This window comes from Typopeltis vanoorti, chromosome 7 (genome assembly GCF_054136105.1).
Source record: "Typopeltis vanoorti isolate ZY-2024b chromosome 7, IOZ_Tvanoo_1.0, whole genome shotgun sequence".
Lineage (NCBI taxonomy): Eukaryota > Metazoa > Arthropoda > Arachnida > Uropygi > Thelyphonidae > Typopeltis > Typopeltis vanoorti.
Window position 1 is genome coordinate 102,523,631 of NC_143555.1, and position 22,826 is coordinate 102,546,456.

The 22,826-nt window shown below is 37.2% G+C and overlaps 1 protein-coding gene across 1 annotated transcript in view; it reads right to left on the reverse strand.

Moving 5' to 3' along the window:
• The window catches only part of sip1 (septin interacting protein 1), a 292,796-nt gene that overhangs the window by 185,068 nt on the left and 84,902 nt on the right, over window positions 1–22,826 (reverse strand). Inside the window, exon 4 of the mRNA XM_090395420.1 lies at window positions 5,731–5,873. Coding sequence (XP_090251546.1) covers window positions 5,731–5,873 — 143 coding nt within the window. The remainder of the gene's footprint in view (window positions 1–5,730; window positions 5,874–22,826) is intronic.

Genomic DNA, 22,826 nt, shown 5'->3' on the forward strand with positions numbered 1-22,826 from the left:
TGTCTCCCAGATGATAAAATTATTTTCAACCTTTCAGACTACAGTCTTTCCAAACAAGAATCAGAGATTTTAAAAAAAGGATTCAACTTCTCAATGCTCCTAATCACATCCCAAAAATAGATTTCATAAGTAATATTGAAAAAGGTCTTTCTTCATTTTCAGAGACAGTAGCAAATAACATAAGATTTAAAAGTACAATCATCCTCTCTATCTCCAAACCACTGAAACATATCACACCCTCTGAAAAGAAAGCACTCTTAAACTTAAAAAAGAACAAAGACAGTATCGTCCTTAAAGCAGACAAAGGAAACTCAACAGTTATTATGAATTTCCAAACACGAAAAACCACAAAGAGACCCATCTCTTAATATGCAATATGACTAGATGGCCTCGAGAATTACAAAGAAATTTAAAATCTCTACATCCATTACCACCATGCCTATATGGTGTACCAAAAGTCTATAAAGTCGGAGTTCCGCTTCACCCGATCGTGGATGGCAGAAATTCTCCTACATACCTACTAGCCAAACACCTAGCCAGTCTGTTGAAAAGAGAAGATAAAGAAATCAACCTCATTCATAAAAAAAAAAAAAAAAAAATTCTCAGCATTTCGTTGAAAAACAAAAAAGTATCCACATATCAAATACAGATATACTTGCAAGTCTAGACATAGTGTATTTATTCACCAGTCGAAAAAGTAATTAAGATAATAGAAGATCTCTTTCCAAATGACATTATGCAGCTTTTCCGCCATTGCTTAAATTAAACAATTTTAAAGTAAACAACTTATTGTATCAACAACTGGAAGGCTTAGCCATAGGCAGTCCCCTGTCACCACTGTGCGTGGATCTGTTTATGGAAAAACTAGAAAATGACATCCTATCAAAAATAACTGAAACCATCAATCTGGTGGAGATATGTAGAAGACGATGTGTTCATCATTTGGAAAGACACTGAAAATGTCTTACACGAGTTCCTTCAAAAAATAAATTCTTTCCACCAAAAAATTAAATTCACATTACAGTTAGAAAAAAACCATCAATTACCTTTTTTGGATGTATTAGTAAAAAAGAACAGGACAAATGGACATGGATAATGGACAAATCAAACTCACAATCTACTGCAAACCTACAGACACTGGACGTTATCTTCATTTTAAATCTACTCATCATTATGCACAAAAACTTAGCATCATACATGTGCTCAAAAAGAGAGCAATAAATATCATCACAGAAGAAAAAGATCTACTTGATGAGCTCTCACTCATATCAAAAATGCTATCCAAAAATGGTTACCCACAAAATATAATTCAAAAGATTCTCTATAGAAACAACCCACAGCAACAACCTGAAGTGACACAGTACAAATCGTCATACCTTATGCAGGCTCAGTCTCCACCAAAATAGAAAAAATCATGAAGTCTTTCAACATCAGGGTTGCCTTTAAACCTATTTTAACTACACGGCACATGTTAAGATCTCCTAAGGACAGCATCGCTTTCCACAAATACGCAGGAGTATACAACATCCCATGTTCCTGTGGATTGAATTATGTAGGCCAAACATCACGAAGCCTAGATATTCAAAAAAAAGAACATATCGGAGATGTCAACAACAACAACAGAACAGACACCTCAGGATTAGCCCATCATTTCTCAAATTCTAAACCATTCCATTGATTGGGACAACAGTTCCATGCTGTGCATTGTAAATGTAGAAATTTTAAAGAAGCTGCAGTGGTACTCCGGACAGAGACAATCTCAACAGAAATCAAGGCACGATATTAAAAGACATTTGGAAAAGCTTAATAAATTTACTATGTTTAGCAGAACTGAATTACACGAAAAACTATGAAATGAGATCTACTAATAATGATAAGTCTCCAGCTTTATGCTTTTAATGTCACGCGACCCGTTTCAATTTTTTTAACTGATTTTAAGGTCATTACTGCATTCTTCTGTTGTAGCATTTAATGTTAGTGTAACCACTCTCATCCTGAAGAGGCCAGACAGACTCCAGCTGGCGAAACTGGTAGATGTTATATACCTATATTTATAAAGAATCATAGTCCAATAAAATCCAAAGAAAATGTCTCATGCTTAGACTATTACCTATCAGCACTCTATTGTCAGATCTTATATTTGTCTACCAGAGCACTTCTAAATGCATCAATCCACTTGGATTCTTGCTTGGTATTACTCTTAGTCTTTTTCCTGCCATCTTCACATCAAACACCTGTTTTTGTAATCATTCATCTCCCATTCTGTTTAAATGACCATAACATCTTAAATTAGCTTTGTTCAAACATTCCTGAATAACAATGTCAATTGCCTTCCTAATACTTTCAATTATTATTATTCTGCAATTGATGCCATCTGTTCACTCCTCTAATTTTCTCGGAATTCTCATATCTGTGGAATCCAGTCTTTGACTGTTTTATTTTTAACCCAACTCTCATATCCATAGGTTAAAATTTGTTTGAACACTGCCAGAATATTGATAGCTTTGAGTTTTGGCTAATCTCTCTTTCTTTCTTATTCTACATACATGTATTCAACTGGCTCCCTACCATACAGCTTTTCTTATTCTACTGTCTATTTCCATATTTAATTTGCCATCTTCACTAAAAATTGTGCCTAAATAGTGAAAGTATCTTACTTGTTCCATAGGTTTTGCATTCAGATGCAGTTGAAGTTTTCCATGTTCAGTCTTTCTATTGCTAATTTTCATGTCAAATTTGTTACAAGTTTTATTCAACTTAGTTAAAGAATTCTGGAGATGTGCACTAGATTTTTTAGAAGTTTACAATATCTTGTGCATAAAGTAAAGAGCTAAGTTTACGAGGGTGGTCTGAAAAGTTCTCAGCCTAACAATGAAAAAACGAATACAATAATACATTTATTCCAGCGATGCTCCAGTGCCATTATCCAATCTCTGTAGTGGTTCTCAGTAAAATCTGCAAAATACTCTTCTACAGCTGCAATCATCTCTTGATTCAAAGAAAAGAGGTGATTAGCGAGGAAGAGATAGAAGTCAGAGGGAGCCAAATCTTGGGAATAGGGTGGATGTTCCAACAATTCATAGTGCAGATCCCTTAATTTTCCCATTGCCAAAACACCTTTCGTGGCAGGTGCATTCTCCTGATGAAAGATGATTTTTTTCTTCTGCAAACCGGGTCTTTTCTCACGAATTTTTTCGTCTAGTCTGGTTAAAAGATCAGAATAATATTCCCCAGTTATTGTTTTACAATTTTCAAGATAATTATTAAACAAAATTCCTTTAGCATCCCAAAACACTGATGCCATGACCTCTCTTGCTGATGGAACCGACTTTGTCTTCTTTGGCTGAACAACCAGTTTCTGTCCACTGTTTTGACTGCTGCTTGGATTCTGGTGTGTAATGGTGAATCCAAGTCTCATCCATAGTAATAAATCAATGCAAAAAATCAGTTTTATTCTTGTCAAGATGCTCCAAGCATTGTTCAGATTTTCGTGCGTGTGTTTTTGATCTGCTGTGAGCAAGCGTGGCACCCATCTTGCGCAAAGCTTTTTCATATGCAATTCTTCATGCAAAATATATCCTACATGTTCATTTGAAATGCCTATAGTCTCAGCAATTTCACACACTTTGACTCGCAGGTCATCCAATACCACTTGATCAATGATTTCTGGTGTTGTTAACGCTTTTTGGATGTCCTTTGCGTGGATCATCTTCAAGGCTGGTATGGTTATGTTTAAACTTGGCAGCCCATTTCTTAATTGTCGAAAACAAAAGAGAAGAGTTTTTTTTTTTAAAGTTGAGCCCATACACGAGAGGCTGGTAGATCAACTTATAGTACATTATAACCAAGTATGGGTTGGGAAAGAAGGTACTTGTTCACATTAGATTTGAATGACTATAGATTGTATTCCCTATGGAACACATCAAGGGGAGGAGTGTTCCACAGTATAGGTGGTTGCAGGGAAGGATGAAGGAGGAGAAGAAACTTGTTATAATGTGTAGGGATGTTGAGCAGCAGTTGCATGTGTTCCAATGAGCTTAGTACTAAGTGGAAGGGATTATTGATGCTATTTTGGATGAACATCATTTTCCATAGAAAATGATGTTCATAAAAGCAGTATTTGTAGAAGACACATAGTGCAGAGACCAATCGTCTGTGGGAGGGTGAGCTGGTAAGGGATGGGTCATTAATAAGTCTGATTGCTCTCCTCTGTATGCAGACGAACAATTTGAGGGAGCTTTTGGGGGCCCACCCCATATGTAAGAGCAGTATTCGATGGTGGAATTATTGTATTCGATAGGCTGATTTGTATAAGGTTAATAGCCGGTCAGGGGTGAAGTAATGTCTTGAGCAAAAGAGAAATGGTAGTTTTTTAGAAGCTGAGGATGCAATGGTTGTTATGTGTTTATGCCAGGATAGGCTTGATGTTGGGGAAATTCCAAGAAGAGAAATCTGAAATCTGAGAAATTTCAAGAAGAGAAGATAATACCAGGGGAATCTGGTTCTTTTTTATGAGAAATGAGACAGTACTGGGTTTTATTTGCATTGAAATTGACTAGGTTATCTGAAACCCCCATTGGAGGATGGCTTCGAGGTCTGAATTAAGGTGGTTGCTGATCTGTAGGTTGAGGTGAGTTGTGTGGAGTAAGGTTTATTAAAAGAAAGGGAGGAGTGCAACGTGCTGTCACCTGCAAAACTGTGTATTGGGTTGGAGGTAAGCTGAAGTAGGTCATTGATATATAGTAGGAAGAGGGTTGGTAAGAGGACAGAACTTTGAGGAACTCCAGCATTAGTTGAATGGTGAGAGGATAAGGAGCCATCCACCACCACACATAGCAAGCGTCCAGGCAGAAAGCTGGCAATCCAATTACAGAGGTCTTGAGATAGACCAAACTTGAGATAGCTTGCTTAGTAAGCCCTTGTGCCAGACTCGGTCAAACGTATTGGAAATATCAAGTCCAACTGCTTGAGATTCACCAAACTTCTCCATGGCATTTGACCAGAGATGGGTGACATATGTGAGCAGATCTCCTGTTGATCAGCAGCGATGGAATCCATACTGGCGGTCGTTTATTAGACAGATAGCTTCAAGGTAGTGTAGTGTAGGAGTTGGGAATTGGTGATTTTTTCCATTATTTTAGACAGGACTGAGGTGAGCGACATGGGGCGGTAGTTGGACGTCAGTGACTTATCGCTCTTTTTAGGAATGGGTTGAATATGCCCATAAATTTTTATGAACTTCGAATGAATTTCTTTTGGTGTTAAACCTTCTTTTACAAAGAATTTTATAACCGCACAATACTCAATTTTATCCATTTCAAGGGATACAGACAACACTTTTGCTAAACACACGGATGCTTATGACAGATGTACCAACTTAGGAAAAAAAAAAAAAAAAATCTTGCCAATAGTGTTGTCATCTATGGTCGAGGCCGAGAACTTTTCAGACCACCTATCTTCAATTATGATATTGAGTTTAATGGGTTAAGCCTGTCTTTCAGGTTACCTCTATTATATATTATGAAACAAATGTACTAAATTGCATTAGTAGATTAAACAAAGACATAAAGTTCTTGACTGGGCTCATGAGAGTGAAAAATAGGCTTGAGAATCTTTTTATACTATACTGCACTGCAATGTGAAATGCAACACTTCATTTTGTGAAATCCAGAATCTAAATATTATCAATAATTTTCAGCAAATAATCAATTAACCAATATTTTGACATACATCCTATCTGATAAGCCACTGCATAGTCCTGCCATGTTGGCTTTAGTACTTCCACTGAATCCAGTCTTCAGTTGACTTCTTCCTTTTTGTGAACTAAATGATGATCGAGAACTGGACCCTTCATCATCGTCACTTGAAAATCCCTAAATAAAAAGAAACTATTAGAAAATAAAAGATTCTAAACTATAATATTTATTTAAAATCAAATTATGAGAGAGCACATTAACAGACAATACTGTTATTCCAAAACGTCTAAAGAAATTGTGTATGATTTTGATGGTGTGAGATTGTGGCTAGCAGAACTAAATATACAATTGGGTGCTGCTATAGACCAGGTGATGGAAAAGATGGTGGTGACAGTATGCACAAGCAAATAGAAGAAATGGGTGGAAGGAGGGTGATTATTATGGGAGATTTCAACTATGGTCGCATTGATTGGAGTGAGGAGAGGACACACGGGAGGAAGGAACTGGATTTTATGCGGTTATTAAGGGATAACTATCTGTGATAGCATGTAATGGAAAATACTAGGGGTCAGAGAGTGCTTGACCTAGTAATTACATCTGAGGATTTGGCTGTAACAAATATGACCACATTGCCACCAATCGGTGAGAGTGATCATAGGGTCTTAACTTGGGAGGTGGCTAAAGGTGTAGAATTTTCAATTAAGACAGGGTACATGTGGAATTATCGGGCTGGAAAGTATGACAAGCTTAGGAGTTTGATTGGTTCAGTGCCATGGCATGTACAACTGCAAGGACTAGAAGTTGATAGTGCATGGGAGGTAGTTAAGAAGTGCTTGCATGAAGCAATGGCTGACTGTATACCTAGAGTCCGAATAATAAATCAAGTAGGGGTTAAATGGATGAATAACACCATTAAGCTTGAGCTGCAAAAAAAGAAACAACTATGGAGGGAATTTAAGGAGAAGGGTGACCGGCAGGCACATGAACGGTATAAAGCGCAGGCCAGAAGGGTGACGAGTGTGGTAAGAAAAGCAAAAAAGGATTACGAAAGAACATTGGCCATGCAGGCTAAAGAGAATCCTAAACAGTTTTTTAGATATGTAGCAAGTAAAAGGAAAAATCTACATGGCAGATTGATTTTAAAGAATGCCGATGGTAGGGAGGTAACTGAATCAGTTGAGATAGTTGAGTTACTGAGTGAGCACTTTGCAAAAGTATATCATCCAGGAATTGTGGTTAATGAAGTGGAGGTGAGTAGTCTATTGCATAACCTCAGTGTCAATACATCTGTGGGATTGGATGGTATACCAGCTCGTGTTGTACGAGAAGCAGCTAAAGAATTGTCAGTACCCTTGACCATTTTGTTTAATTTGAGTCTCGGGTCTGGGTTAGTCCTGAGCGGGTGGAAAGAGGGGAAAATAGTTCCACTGCATAAAGGTGGTTCCAAGACTGCTGTTGTAAATTACCGACCGATTAGCATATCAGGAATCATTGTCAAGGTCTTAGAGAAATTAGTGAAGAAAAGAATACAGGATTGGATAGATGAAAATAGGATATTGTATGGGGGACAACATGGTTTTGTGAAGGGTAGATCATGCCTCAGTAACTTGCTCACGTTTTATAATACAGTGACGGCTGAACTGGATAGGGGTAATGGGTTTACAGTGATACTACTGGACCTTGCCAAGGCCTTTGATAGGATACCACATGGAATCCTAATCAGTAAACTGGAGCAGATGGGTACAGATATAGGGTTGGTGAGATGGATAAGAGGGTGGTTGAAGGAGAGATATCAAAGAGTGGTTTATTCAGGAGTGGAGTCTAAAAGACATCTTGTGACTAGTGGAGTGCCACAGGGCTCTGTTCTTGGACCACTGCTTTTCAATTTGTTCATCAATGATATTGGAAAGGATCTGAGAGGAAGTGTTCACTTGTTTGCTGATGATGCAAAGTTGGGTAGAGCAATTGTGAGTGCACAGGATGTCAAAATTTTACAGGATGATTTGGATAGTTTGGAGGACTGGGCTAGGAAAAATGGATGTCAATTTAATGTGGCAAAGTGTAAGGTTATGCACTTTGGGGTGAAAAGAATAGCAGCAGTATATCGCATTGGTGGAATCATACTCCAGGAGATTGATGAGGCCAGGGATTTGGGAGTGTTGGTGGATAGGGAGTTGAAGTTTAGGGGGCACATTGCAAAAGTAACTAAAACAGCTCACCAAATCACTTGGCTTCTGAAAAATACTTTAACATGCAGAGACGAACAAGTTGTTGTTCCTCTGTATCGAGCCTTGATAAGACCCCATCTGGACTTCTGTGCCCAGCTATGGGCACCAGGGTTTCTTCGTGATGGGGAGGAAGTGGAGAGGGTCCAGAGACGAGTGACCAAGATGATAGCAGGTCTGTGGAATGAACCTTATGAGAATAGGTTGAAGATTTGTGGGTTGCAGAAATTGGACGATAGGCGCAGGAGGGGTGATATGATTGAGACATTCAAATTACTGAAGGGTTTTTATAAGATTGATCCAGAAGATATTTTTGAAAATATGACTGGTGGTGGGAGGACTAGGGGCCATGCATGGAAGCTGGGCAAGAGCGTGGTTGACAAGGGTGTTAGAGCTAGGTTCTTTACTTGGAGAGTGGTAAATGAGTGGAATAACCTTCCAGAGTCTGTTGTGGGTGCTACGACCGTGAATGAGTTCAAAGCAAGGTATGATAGATACTGTGTGAATGTTGAATAGTTGTTCTTGACATGATGTTAGGGCCTCCCTTGATGAGTATGTCGACTCCTTGGAGTTTCCCGGAACAATAATAATAATAATAATAATGATTTTCATAGGATAAAATGCATGTCATACATATATATAATGCAAACTAATTTAAAATCTAAAAAATGACACAACTTGTCACTACAAATCTTTGCAATGTCAAATTCAATAATAATCATGAAATTAAATGTCAAGTGTAGTTCAAATATCGAGGTCTGTTAAGTAAGTCAACATTTGAGATCTACCTAAAACTGCTAAAACTCTAAAAAGAGGAAGTTGAGAATGGCCATTACTTGGCAAACAGAAAATAAAATTTATTTTTAATCTTAAGTAATCCTGCATGAAATCTTCTTCCATATACAAGTACTGACCATACTCAATTTTCAAATAGGTTAGATGTAAAAAAAAAAAAGATTCAATTATGTATGACAAATATTAGCTCAATTAGAGATGCATGTTACTTATTATTATTACTATTATGTAACACTTACAAGGAAACCAAGAACCCAACATGGGCCACTACACACAACTCACAGTCTGTATTACATAATCCATAATCCTCCAACTACACACAGCAACACTACTACTACTATCATGAACACAATATCATCTACCAACCACTACTACAAACAATATTTTTTTTGTCTGTAAATTGTGTGTTCTCTTCGGGTCGATTTGCATATGTTCAGGATGAAAAACTTAAGTTTCCAAGAGAAAAATCTCTGGATCAGCAGGGTTAGCTGATCTCATACCTGTGTATGAGATCATCTTGCAAACTCTCCACACTGCCCTAATTAACTAGTGCCCAACTTAATTTTGTATCATTAGCAAATAACTGAATATTTCCGTTCAAATTATTTCCTATATCATTTATTTACAAATTAAACAGCAGTGGTTCAAGCCCAACCTGAAACTTTCTACCCTTATCCATTTTATTCAAGATCCTTCCTCTCTCAGTTCCTGGAGTATGTAAAGTACTTCATTCCTGCAAGTTGGCATACTTTGGACAGACAGGTATAGGACTAGCCACCATCTGCATCGATGAATACAAACTGCATCTGCAATCACAACTATGGTCAAATGGACCTTGTGGACCATGCACTCAACACCACAGATAACTGGGGAAAGAAAAAAAAAAAAACCACGCTCCATCACAGTAAATTAAAAAAAAAAAAAAGACCGTTTTTGGAATCTGCAGCTGCTCTCAGAAATCAACTGAATTTAAATAAATATGGATGCAAGAAACTTTCCAAAATTTGAGAAACATTAATCCTCAGAGATCCCAGGCTAACCTAGACCCCCCCCCCACACACACAAATGTCCACAGAGGGCATCCCACATAGATAGATAGAACTTTACTGTTATATCCACGTTTTCATTTAGTATTTGTGTGTATGTGTGTGTGAGTGAGAGAGAGAGAGAGAGAGAGAGAGAGAGAGAGAAATGTTAGTTTATACTTCCTAAAGATGTCTCAGTGACTAAGAGGAAATACCAGAAGAATTAAAATAGTTTTTAATTCTTTCTTAGTGCTGTAAATTCAAAAAACCTCCAACATGAGCACTACTTATCTGTCCATCAGCCATCATATCACTAGTTTCATATCCATCCCCCACATTTGTTCTAATCTGCATAACACAGTTCCAAGTGGTATTCAGTGAAATGCCTTCGTAAAATCCAACAATATTATTGTATAGCCATTCCCTGCATCCAAATCAGCTGCAACTCTACTTTTACTTTATTGTTTAGACCAAAAATAAATTTAAGACCCTTTTCCTGTTCTAGAAATTCTTTATCCATCCAAATGACCTCATAATGTGCAGACATCAGCAACAACAAAAACATAGATGTGAACAGCAAGAATGAAATAACACGGATAAAGGAACAGCAGGAATGACATGGATAAAGTAATGAAATAACATGGATAATCATTGTAACTGATATGCCATCAGTTACTGAAATGTGATAATCCTTCATACTTATTTTCGAAAGCTTAATTAGATTAATTTATGTTCATAGCTACATTTCATAGCTAGTCACTTATAAGATATTTAATACAAAAAACATAGCTTCTTATAATATTTGTATGTTATAAATATTTAATATTTATATTATATATACCCTCGCAGGTGTACAGGATGCTATGATAATACTTTGTGATAAAGTTTACATTATTGCTAACTTCCTATTGATACTTTTCCTCCAAAGTCTGTTATTTGTCAGGCCTACAATATTTTCAGATCCCACATTTCAGTCTTCTAAAGCACTTCTAACTACATCAGTCAACCTAGATCTTGTTAGTTAGCATTAAACAACTGCTTTGCCAATTTTTTGTTCATGACATAGTCACTTAAACTGACTGTATAAGGAATTATATGATCTGTTTAAGTGAATATAACCTTACATTAATTCTGCTTATACATTCTTCAATGCAGACAATGTTAAGTTCCTTCTGAATAGAGTAAGACCCCCAGTTAATGCTACCCTATTCAACATTGTTTTGTTATAGCACTCTTTTGCAAATGCTCAGTAAAATAGTAATTCCCCCAATTATCCAAACTTGCTGCCTTCAGACTATAACCCCCAGTTAATGCTACCCTATTCAACATTGTTTTGTTATAGCACTCTTTTGCAAATGCTCAGTAAAATAGTAATTCCCCCAATTATCCAAACTTGCTGCCTTCAGACAATAACATTGGATAACAGTACATAATTTCCCGAATTCTCCAGCTTCAAGTGATAATACTGAATGCTGACTCCCTTAGTAAATCAATGTGCTTGGTAAGAAATACACATACAGTATTCAATTATTAAATACAGAGAGTAGTGTTACTAGTCTAACAAATAAGTTTAGGTGTTGAAGGTTATTCATGACTTAAAGGTGACTTCCTGGCACAAAGAAATCATCAAAAAAAATAAAATAAAATCTGTTCATGTTAAACCACCCCACATTTATGGATTACCAAAAATCCACACATTTAATATTCCTCTGCATCCTATAGTCGATAACATAGATAGTCCCACTTATAAACTTGTCCAACAGTTAGCAAAGTCTCTTGCTCCCCTTACTGGCAACTCCTCTACTTTTGTAAAAAAAATTCAGTCCATTTCAAATCATTAGTTAAAAATCATATCCTTAAAAATTCAGACATAATGGTCAGTTTTGATGTCACCTCTTTATTTATCAATGTACTACTAATAGACACTCTTGATTTCATAAAGACTAAATTTCCCCCTGATATCCTTGAATTATTCAAATTCACTATGTATGCATGCTACTTTACATGGGGAGGAAGAATCTACAAACAGATTAATGGCTCTGCTATGCCCCCCCCCCCCTTGAGCAAACCTGGAACATTTTGAAAAAAAAAATGTTCCATGTTTGCTAAAATATTAATTATAGTTACATATAAGCCCCTAGTGTGGTTATGCTTTGTTGATTATGTGTTTGCCATTTGGTCCCATTGACAAGATACTTTGGATGCTTTTGTCACCTATCTAAACAGCCAACATCCCAAAATCCATTTCACAGTAAGAAAAGAATCTAATAACTGTTTACCTTTTCTTGACACATTAGTCATCTGGCTTTCAGATGGATCAGTATATTTTTTCCATTTACATGGATCACTATCTTTTTCCATTTACAGAAAGACAATACAGGAAAGCCTCGATTAGCACGATTAATTAATCCATCAATTAATGTGCACTAAGCGAAATCACGTTAAGCGAATACAACAAACAATAGGAATAATTATAATTCATCTGTGCGTAAATTTCAAAAAAAAAAAAAAAATTATAGGCTATATTAGAGGATAAAATCATCAAAGTTAATAAAAAATTAATTGCTTAAATTTTTATTTAATGTCTAAACATTTGATTGAGTTACTTTTTTACAAAAAAATTAAGTGATGATGTTTGAATGGTGCTCGACTTTTTCATCTTGTCATGCAATTTGAGATAGCTGGCGACTGCTTTATCAAGATTTCGGTGAATTTCGAAACTTCATTCCATATCAGGATCAGCATCAAACAAAATTTCCTTAGCATGCTCAATGTGATTGAAAACTAGCTCAAGTTCTTTTGCAATTAATTTCTTAGTCGTAACATTATCTTTTTCTTCATATGCACCCAGTTCTTCTAGTTGAAGGAGATCATTGTCATTAACTGTTCTGAATGGGAATCGAACAAGTTTCTTACATCTTCATTATCCAAGTTCTTTTCCAATTGTGCTGATTTCTTCAATAATGTTAGATCTTGGATTCTGCGCATGATAAACTAACATAGGCTTGAATTTGAAGTCCCCTTCTACATTGCCTCCTAATAAAAGTGTAAGACGATCTTTAGATACTTTGCATCCTGGTTTAGATGCTTCTGTTTTAGCTAGCAAAGTTTTTGTTGCAATACGCTTCCAAAAGAGACCAGTTTCATCGATGTTGAATATGACGACTGTCATAATCAGCTTCCTGAATTATCCTTTGCAATTCTTCAAGAATCTTTATCAGCACTAGCAGATTCCCCAGTTATTCTTATGTTATGCAGTCTAGCTCAATTTTAAAAATGGTCAAACCATTCTAAACTCGCAGTAAAGCTTTCACCTCTTGAAATTTGGTCTCTTTCAGCGATGTAAAAATATTGAGCTTTTGCCTGATTTAATATAGTCCGAACTGTGGACTCGCTGTATTCCTAGCACCACTTTCACGTTTCTTAATAACTTCCAGCTTTTCCTCTAATGTAATTACTTTTCTTCTCTTTTTTATTATTGGCTGCTTTCTTTATCAGTCTTTCTCTTTTCCACATCGGGGTCAAATATAACAAAGCCTTATGGGTATCTAAATTAAAGCAAAATGAAGGAAAATTGATTGAGCAAGAGAACAGAGTTTGCATGTGCGCTTGCAATGATGGCTTTGAGTCAAATGCTGAGTGTTGCTGGCCACCACCCACAGCACTGCCACTCGCTGCAGATTGGTGACAAAAATTTTTGTGTAATGTAAAATTTCGCATAATATAAAAAAATAGTGTAAAAATAGCTCAATCGCGCTAATGAGCATCAAATTCGCATTAAGTGAGGTATTCCTGCAGGAAGATAACCACATAAACAAACATCATCATCATCCAGCCCAACAATATGGTATTTTAAAAACATTTACACACATAGCCAGAGCCATTTGTTCTAATGATACAACTCTGTCCACAGAACTCAAATATCTGCATCATACTTTCTTGGCCAATGGTTACAATGCCTACAAAATAGATAAAATATTACATAGCTCCCATTACTTCTCCCTCCTCTAATACATAGGAGCACAACATTATCATTCCCTATGTCAGAAGCACTCCTAGCCCACAACTAGCCACCGTAGCACAATTGGAAGAATAGTGGAACATTGTGCCCTTCGATTGGAAAAGACCTTGGTTCGATTCTCGTCATGATGAGGGGAGCCCTTATATGGACTTTTTCAGTTGAAGGTGAGTTAGCTGATCTCATACAGTGGAAGCAGGGTTTTTTCTCCCAGAAACCTGGGTTTTTCATCCCGCATAGAGACAAATTGGCCTACAGAACACACACAATTTACAGACAAAAAATACTATTGTTAGTGATGATGGGCGATAGATGACATTGATGGTAGTAGTGTTGTAGTTGGAGAATTAAGTAGTAGTGGAGAGGTGTGTCCTCCCATGCTGAGTCCTTGGACTCCCTGGAGGTGTCACATAATAATAATAATAAGTACATCAAAACAGATAGTCAAAGTACTAATGAAACATGGCCTTCACACCACATTCAAATCTCATTAAATTAGTGACTCTGATCTGCTCTGCTAAGAATAAACTGCACCTTCTAGCATACCCTGGAGTGTATGAAGTTCCTTGTGACTATGACTTGGCCTACTATGGACAGACAGGAAGATCTGTTAACATCTGCCTGGAAGAAATAAAAATACATTCGCTACCATTATTATGGTGTCAGGACTGGAAGACCATGCTTTGGACACTCCTTCACACAGGATTAGATGAAAGGAAACTAATGTGCTATTTAGAAGTCATTACAGATCTGAATGATCGATTATTTTTTGAGTCAGCCATGGCTACGAAGAATTCTCTTAACCTGAACAATATATGGTTGCATTTGATTTGCCAAAAATTTGGGAGACTGTTACCTTAAGAGCAACTACTACATAGCTGTAATGCTTTTTTTTTTAACAACATTAGAGAGTGCAAAATTAAGACTTTAGATCTTTTATGCATTACTGTTGTATTGTTTCACTTACTCACTGTCGTGTATACATGGTGTGTTGTACTCTGATGATGCTGATTTGAAATTCAGTGAAATATAAGAAAGTTAATAAAACATCTTTTTATAAAATAGTTCATTTGGTGTATTTAATACTATTAAAAATAAGCCATGAAAGTAGTGCTTGAATTGGTTAAAAATAATTTATTCTTTTTTGAGCCATGTCTATAAAAAACAGTGAAAGTCAAAAATCAAAGATGCAAAGAAAAAGCCTTCATATAAAATTGCAAGTGTTAAAGCAGTTGGATACAGTGAACATCAAGTTGATACAGGTGTTTCTTTAAACTTAGCAATGTCTAAAAAATGAGATAAGACAAAATAAGATCTGCAAGTATGACCTCAAAATTTTCACCAACAAAGTGACCAGTTTAAGAAGCTATATCCTTGAAGAAATGGAAACAAGGCTTTGGATGGATGATCAAACTCAACATAACATGTCCTTAAGTCAATTAATTATACCGGAAAAGGCAAGAAACATTTTAACACATATTCAAGAAGAAACAGGGGAAACATCAGAAACATTTATAGCTAGCAGAGACAGCTGGGTTGATAGATTTAATTGATCTGAAGGCTATCAATGAACAGGTCTTTTCTAGAAAAGGATGCCTTCTTGTACTTTCATTTCTCACGAAGAAAAATATGTATAGGCTTCAAGGCTGAAAAAGATTGGTTAACTTTTGCTAAAAGGCAATGCAAAAGGTGACTTTAACTTAAATCCGATGTTTGCATAACGTGCTAAGACACCATGGGCAATGAAAGTAATTATAAAATCAAGTCTACTAGTGATCTGGGAATCAAACAAAAAACCTTAGGTCACGATAGACATTTTTCAAAGCTTGTTCATCTCTCATTATTGTCCCTCAATAAAATGCTATTGTGTAATGCACAAAATGGAACCAAAAGAATTATTACTGCTTGATAATGCTCCAGACTACCCCAATAATTTCAATGAACTTAAAACCTGTATTACCAATGAAGTGATTTTTCTTCCACCTGATGCCACTTCATTAATACAACCCACTAATCGGGGGAGGGGCAGGAATCAAATTTTAAGGCATATCATCTCTGCTTTACATTCAAACAACTCACAGAGAAAGCAGATGGCAAAGAGAAACAATCCATGTAGGCAATTCTGGAGAGAGAGAGAGAGAGAGAGAGAGAGAGAGTGCAACATTATGAATGGCAATAGATAATATTAGAACAGTCTCAAAGAAGTGACTGAAAAATGAATGAATGGAGAATGGAAGAAGATATGGCCTGAAATATGCAAAAACTTGGTTCACGAAGAATTAATCATTCGTATTATTGTCAATTTGGCTAATAAAGAAAGACTGGAAGATGTTAATGAATAAAATGTTGAGGAATTGCTGCTGTCCCATGGAGAATCTTAGCAATTATGATCTTTGAGAATTGTCAGAGCAAGGTGTTCAATTCTGAACACCTTGCTCTGATTCTGAAGTTGATGTATAAAAAGGACTTATTCAATATTTAATAATTAGATAATTGTGTCAGTGATAATTACCTAAAATGGTTGTTCACTTTTTCAAAGAGTTTTCTGCACATGTCCATCCCATTCTAATTAGTAGGTGCTGAGAGAGAGTCCAACAACAACAAAAAAAAGCACAGAGTATGTTTTCTAGTAACAAAATTTGAAGTGATGATCCAGTGAGAATTAGGCACCTTTATCAGACTAAAGAAAATGTTAATAATCAGAAACATAAGTCAACAAAACATCTAAGAACTGCTCAAGGGGGGGGGGGTATGTTTTAAAGTTATTTTTAATTTTTTTTTATTTTTTAATGCTTAATCCCCATCCAAGAAAAGGGGTACACTTACAGTGCATTAGTAACATGGGTCAGCTAAGAATTAAATATTAGATGATCCAGAAATCCTGCTTTGGAAACTAAACCTGAAATGGTTCCAAATCCATTTCAGATATCCAATAAGTGGGATGGTGGTGGCATCTCACAAGCAATGAAAATCATTTACCATTTCAGGACATTCACAAACATCCATAACACAAGACTGGACATTTCTCAGCCACCAGGTGTTTCATAAAAAGACTGCACTATTAAAGAGTCATATTTTCAGAAGAATAAGTGAAATTCCATATATAATGGAATATTTGAAAGACAGGCACAATTATTGAAGTTTGGGTTCTAGTTTACATCACTGATAAGTAAAGGCACCAGACTGATTAAATTCTGGCACTCCAACAGTAGAAGAACAACATCTTTGATGTGCATACTTGTCCTGGGCTGTGGTACAGACCAGCTAGTGCGAGCCAAAGTAAAACTGAGACTCCAAAACCTTCCAAGTCATGCCTGTCCTACTAGAATGGATTACATCCAGTCTAGTGGGCCAAGGCTGACTTGGATTACACTGAAAGAACATCAGACATGATTTGATGCTCTATCAGAAACCAGTGAGGAAACTCATCTGAAATGCTCAGGAAAGAAATCAAGGTTATAATACAAGATACAACCAAGAAGTATCTAGGCCCCCAAATAGAAGACCAAGAGACCCATGGATATCAGATTCAACATGGGATATAGTTGAAAGGAGGATGGAGAAACAAAGAGACACAGGGACTGAAGTATATAAGAGATTACATAGAGAAGTCAGAAAAGCCATCAGGCAGGACAAGAACATTATTAAGCTAATAAATGTGAAGAAATAGAGTACCACATGAACAGCACAATTATAAAAGAATGTTTAGTTTGTAACCTAAACCACAAGTTTAAGCCCTAACTGAATGTCATCAAAGACAAGAATGGAGCAGTACCAACAGAAGAACTGGAAATCCAAAACAAATGGAAAGAGTACTGTGAGGAACTGTAGAGAAGATAAGGAAAATTTGGATTTGGAACCTTCTCTTAGGTATGAGGTTGAAAGAGCAGTTAAACAACTTAACAACAGTAAAGACACTGGTGCAGATGGAATCCCAGCAGAGTTAATTAAGGCCACAGAGGATAGAGGGATAAGAGTGTTTCATAGATTGATCATAAGGATATGGGAGACTTGTGGTGAGACTGGAAGAAGTCAGTTTTCATAACACTGCACAAGAAGGGAAATATGAAGGATTGTTAGAACTATTAGTTATTATCTTTCATGCAAGCAAGATTTTATTAAAAATCATTTTAAATAAGATTGAGGCCAGAGATGCCTGAGGAACAAGCAGGTTTCAGGAAAGGCAAGGGTACTAGAGATCCATTGCCTTAGAGATCACTGAAAAGTAAAAAAAATTTAGATTCCCTATGGTAATGTGTTTCACAGACTATTCCAAAGCATTTGACTGTGCTCAGCATATGTACCATATGGCGTGGGAGGTAATGAAAATAAAGGGTTTTCTGCACTGTGCTAACTGGTACAGTGAGCAAGAAGCCATGTTAAGTGGTAAGAACAGGTGTTGGATTAACTGATTGGCTTCAAGTAGGTATGGGAGTCAGATAAGGATGCTTACTTTCTCCTCATCTGTTTAGTATCTATGCTGAGGACATCATGCATATAGCATTGGATGAGCTAACAACAGGAATTAAGATAAGTAGCAGATGAATCAGTAATCTGCTTGGAAGGATAAAAGAGAATAGTGTGACAGGAAGGGTAGTCAGTGTGTTGCCTAGGTATGACTGTGGTGAAATGAGGTGGAGAGCAAGGATTATGAATGATATGCTGGCTGAAATATGTGAGGAGATGGGAGTACAGTTTGTTAATGTGTGGAATGAGTTTGAGGGATGAAGTGAGCTGTATGGGAGCAATGGACTGCATTTGAGTGGTTATGGTGTGAGTCACTTGGAGAGACTGCTGCTGGAAGGTAGAGAAGTGAATAGAGAGAATGAATCAGATCAAGAGGGGAGTGATGTGGAAGAGCAGGAGAGTAAGACAGGTGAGATTGAGGAAGTGGATATGAATGGAGAAGTGAGTAATATGAGTATAGAAAATGAGAGAATAGGTGTGCAAGAGGAGCAGGGAAACGGAGAAGCTCAGGGTGGACAGGGGTACACAGCATGAGAAAGGTGGATGCTCCAAGAGGAGGTGAGAGCATGTGTAGGCAGGAAAGGAATGGGATGACCAGGGATCAAGAGGAAACAGTTGGAATTGAAAAGGGTTCTAAAATGAAGAAATCACATTGAGTGAGTGGTATCAGTGGAACTAGCTGTAGATTCAGAAATGAGCTGTTGTGTTTGTATACCAATGCTAGAAGTACAAGAAACAAGGCAGATGAAATGGTTGCACTAATTGCATCTGTTCACCCAAAGATTGTCGGAATAAGTGAGACATGGTTGGAAGAGGATGACATCCTGACAGGAATAGAGATGGAAGGGTATGATGTGTTTCGTGAGGATAGAAGAGGTAAAAGGGAGGGGAAGTGCTATTGATGATTGAGAAAGCGTTATGTCCATACAAAGTAGAGATGCAAGACGGAAATAGTGCCAATGATTTTAAGGCAGTATGGCGTGAGATAGAGGTGAATGGAATCAAATAGTTGGTGGGATGTTGTTATAGACCAGGTAAAGTGGATGGTGGTGATAGTGAAATGTATAGTCAAATTAGCCAAGCAAATAAGAAAAGGGTGATCATTATGGGTGATTTTAATTATGGCAATATAGACTGGAATGATGAGATAGCAACTGGAAGTAAAGAAAATGAGTTTCTTGAGTTTTTGAGGGATAACTACCTCAGACAGTATGTAACAGAGGGTATACGAGGATTAAGGGTTTTCGATTTGGTCATCTCATCAGAGGATGTAATTATAAATGAGGTGTCAAATCATTCACCAATTGGTGAGAGTGACCATGAGGTGATTACCTGGGTGGTTGCCAGCAGTGCGAGGACCCCTGTGAGAAAAGGGTATATGTGGAACTACAAGGGGGGGGGGATTATGAAGAGCTCAGGAGACAGCTTGCAGGTGTAGCATGGAATGAGGAGTTAGCTGGAAAAGAGATCAATGCAACTTGGGGGATTTTCAAAAGCTATCTAGTAGATGCAATGTCTAAACGTATTCCAAGGGTGAGAAGGTTAAATAAGATAGGTGTGAAATGGATGAATAAAGAGACTAAGCATGCGATACAGAGAAAAAGGGCATTGTGGAGGCAGCATAAGAGAAGTGGAAATAACCAATTTCATGAGGTGTACAAAGACCAGGCAAGAAGGGTGACTTGGTTGGTGAGAGTAGCTAAAGAGAGGTATGAACAGCAGTTAGCTAATGAAGCCAAAAAGAATCCTAGGGAGTTCTTTCGATATGTAGTCAGCAAAAGAAAGAATGATTATGGAAGGATGACATTAATTGGAGAAAATGGTATAAAGACAGCTGTTGCAGAATGTGTGGTGGAGATACTTAATGAGCAGTTCATAAAGATCTTTCAATCTCGTGAATGTGACTTCATGGAGAGATTGAGAGCAGTTGATGATGGGGAGGAGAAACTGGCTGCAAGTGAGCAAGAGGTGTTTGGGGAGTTGAGTAAACTAGATGTAAATAAGGCTGTGGGACTTGATAATATATCACCGCGTATTCTGAAGGAATGTGCCAGGGAGTTGACACCTGCCTTGACATATTTTTTTAATACGAGTCTTGCACTTGGTCAAGTTCCTAAGGAGTGGAAGGAGGGCAAAATTGTACCACTTCGTAAAGGAGGTGATCAAACTCAAGCATCAAACTATAGGCCTATCTGTGTGTCAGGTGTTGTGGTTAAGTTGTTGGAGAAGCTTATGAGAACTAGGATCCAGAGTTGGGTTGACAACAATGGTATTATCTTTGATGGACAGCATGGATTTGCTAAAGGGAGGTCATGTTTTAGTAATCTACTTACTTATTACAATAAAGTGACTGCTTCCTTGGACAGAGGAGAAGGATACACAGTAATATACTTGGATTTCGCAAAGGCTTTTGATAGAGCACCTCATGATAAGTTGACAGTCAAACTAAAGCAGATGGGGGTTGGATATTAGATTAGTGCATTGGATTGGAGATTGGCTATCTGATAGGTATCAACAAGTTGTGTATGGGGGTGTGCGATATCCAGGAAAAGTAAAGTCACTAGTGGAGTGCCTCAGGGGTCTGTTTTAGGGCCATTACTGTTTAACTTGTATATTAATGGTATTGGCAAAGATTTGGATGGAGATATTCAGTTGTTTGCAGATGATGCAAAGTTGGGACGAACCATAAAAAGTAGTGAAGATGTTGTGGCCTTGCAAGAAGACTTGAATAAATTGAGTGATTGGGGATGTGAGTTGAATGTTGCAAAATGTAAGGTTTTAAAATTTGGAAAACAAAGATGGGATGCAGAATTTATGCTTGGTGAGAATATATTGTTAGAGGTAGAGGAAATAAGAGATCTGGGGGTGATAGTGGATAAGGATCTAAAATTTAGGGGACACATCGCCAAAATTGTGAAAACAACACAAAGGCTTCTGGGAATGATGCATAGGACACTGACATGTAGAAGTAGGGAGATTCTTGTTCCGTTGTATAAGGCTTTGATTAGGCCACACATGGACTATTGTGCCCAGATTTGGTCACCTGGTTTTCAGAAGGATGAAGAGATGTTGGAAAGGGTCCAAAAGTGACTGACTAAGGTAGTTTCTGACCTCTGGAATGTCGAGTATGAGGAAATATTGAGAAGATGTAATTTGCAGAGTCTGGTGGACAGGAGGAAGAGGGGAGATATGATAGAGACCTACAAGTTGGTAAGGGGTTGTTATAGGATCAATGGTGGAGAAGTTCTACAGAGAATAGTGAGAGATCAGGGGAGAACCAGAGGTCATCCCTGGAAACTGTATAAAAAGGGTGTGAGAGGCAGGTTTTTTTCGTTCAGAGTTGTGAATGATTGGAATGCCTTGCCTGAGGGTGTGTGTGTCTGCAAGGAGTTTGAGTGTGTTTAAGACACAGTATGATGAGATGTGTGTGTGTATGTGTGTGTGATAAAAGGACCTCCCAGATGAGTCTTTGACTCCGTGAGGTCTTGGGGTAATAATAATCTAAGGTATGCTGATGATGATACAGTTTTCTTTTGTAATGACAGAAAAAAAAAACCTAGGAAAAATTCTTGACAAAGTTTATGAGATCAGTAGCGAATGGAGAACTTCTACTCAATCCTAGCAAGACATAGATTATGGTTCTCAAAGGAAATGTAAAAAGGGAAACTCTTCAGAAACAAGTTTACCTTAACAGAGATATAATAAGGAAGTCAGCAAATTCAAGTACCTTTGATCCACCATTAATATAAAGAATTGCTGTTCGCACAGCAGAAGGTTAGGAATGGCTAAAACAACAGTCAGAAATCTATCAAAAATCTAAAAGGATAATCTATCTATCTATCTATATCACACACACACATACATATCAAAAAAAGTATAAAACTGATAAAAATAGAAAAGAAAATCCTTAGGCCACCCATGATACAAATGTACTATAGATTTGCATATAATCTTTAGTGAGCGGAAGCCATATTAAAAAAATGCTTTTGATTCCTATTTATAAGAAACAAATACATATGAGGGAAGACTATTCCAGAAGATAGAAACAGAAGAGTAGTTACATTTTTTTGTAAATTTTTTTAATTAAAAAAAAAATGAAAGAAAACTTCTATGAGTGGTGAACAGTTCACCATGAACTTGGGCTATTTTGTTTGACAAGGAAAATTCTACAAACAGGTAGAGGGGACAGTCATGGGTTTCTTCACCCCTGGCCAACTTCTTCATGGAGACTTTTGAAGAAAAGTCTTAAACTCTGCCACACATAAACCCGCTGTCTGGTTATGGTGCATAGATGATGTGTTCTCCATTTGGCCACATGGTCTGGACATACTCGACATTTTCTTAACGCATCTAAAATCAACACCCCCAGGATCCAGTTTACCTTAGAAAAGGAAAACAACAACAGATGCCCATTCCTAGACACTCTGATTACACAGCAGCTGATGGATTCCTGGCATTCTCTGTTTACAGAAAACCCAAGATACATCACCAGCAGTTACACCATCCCTTCTCCCAACAATGTGGGATTATAAAAATCCTATATAACAGGGCAGAATTAATCAGCTCTGATAGCAGTATCCTAACTACTGAACTTGACTAT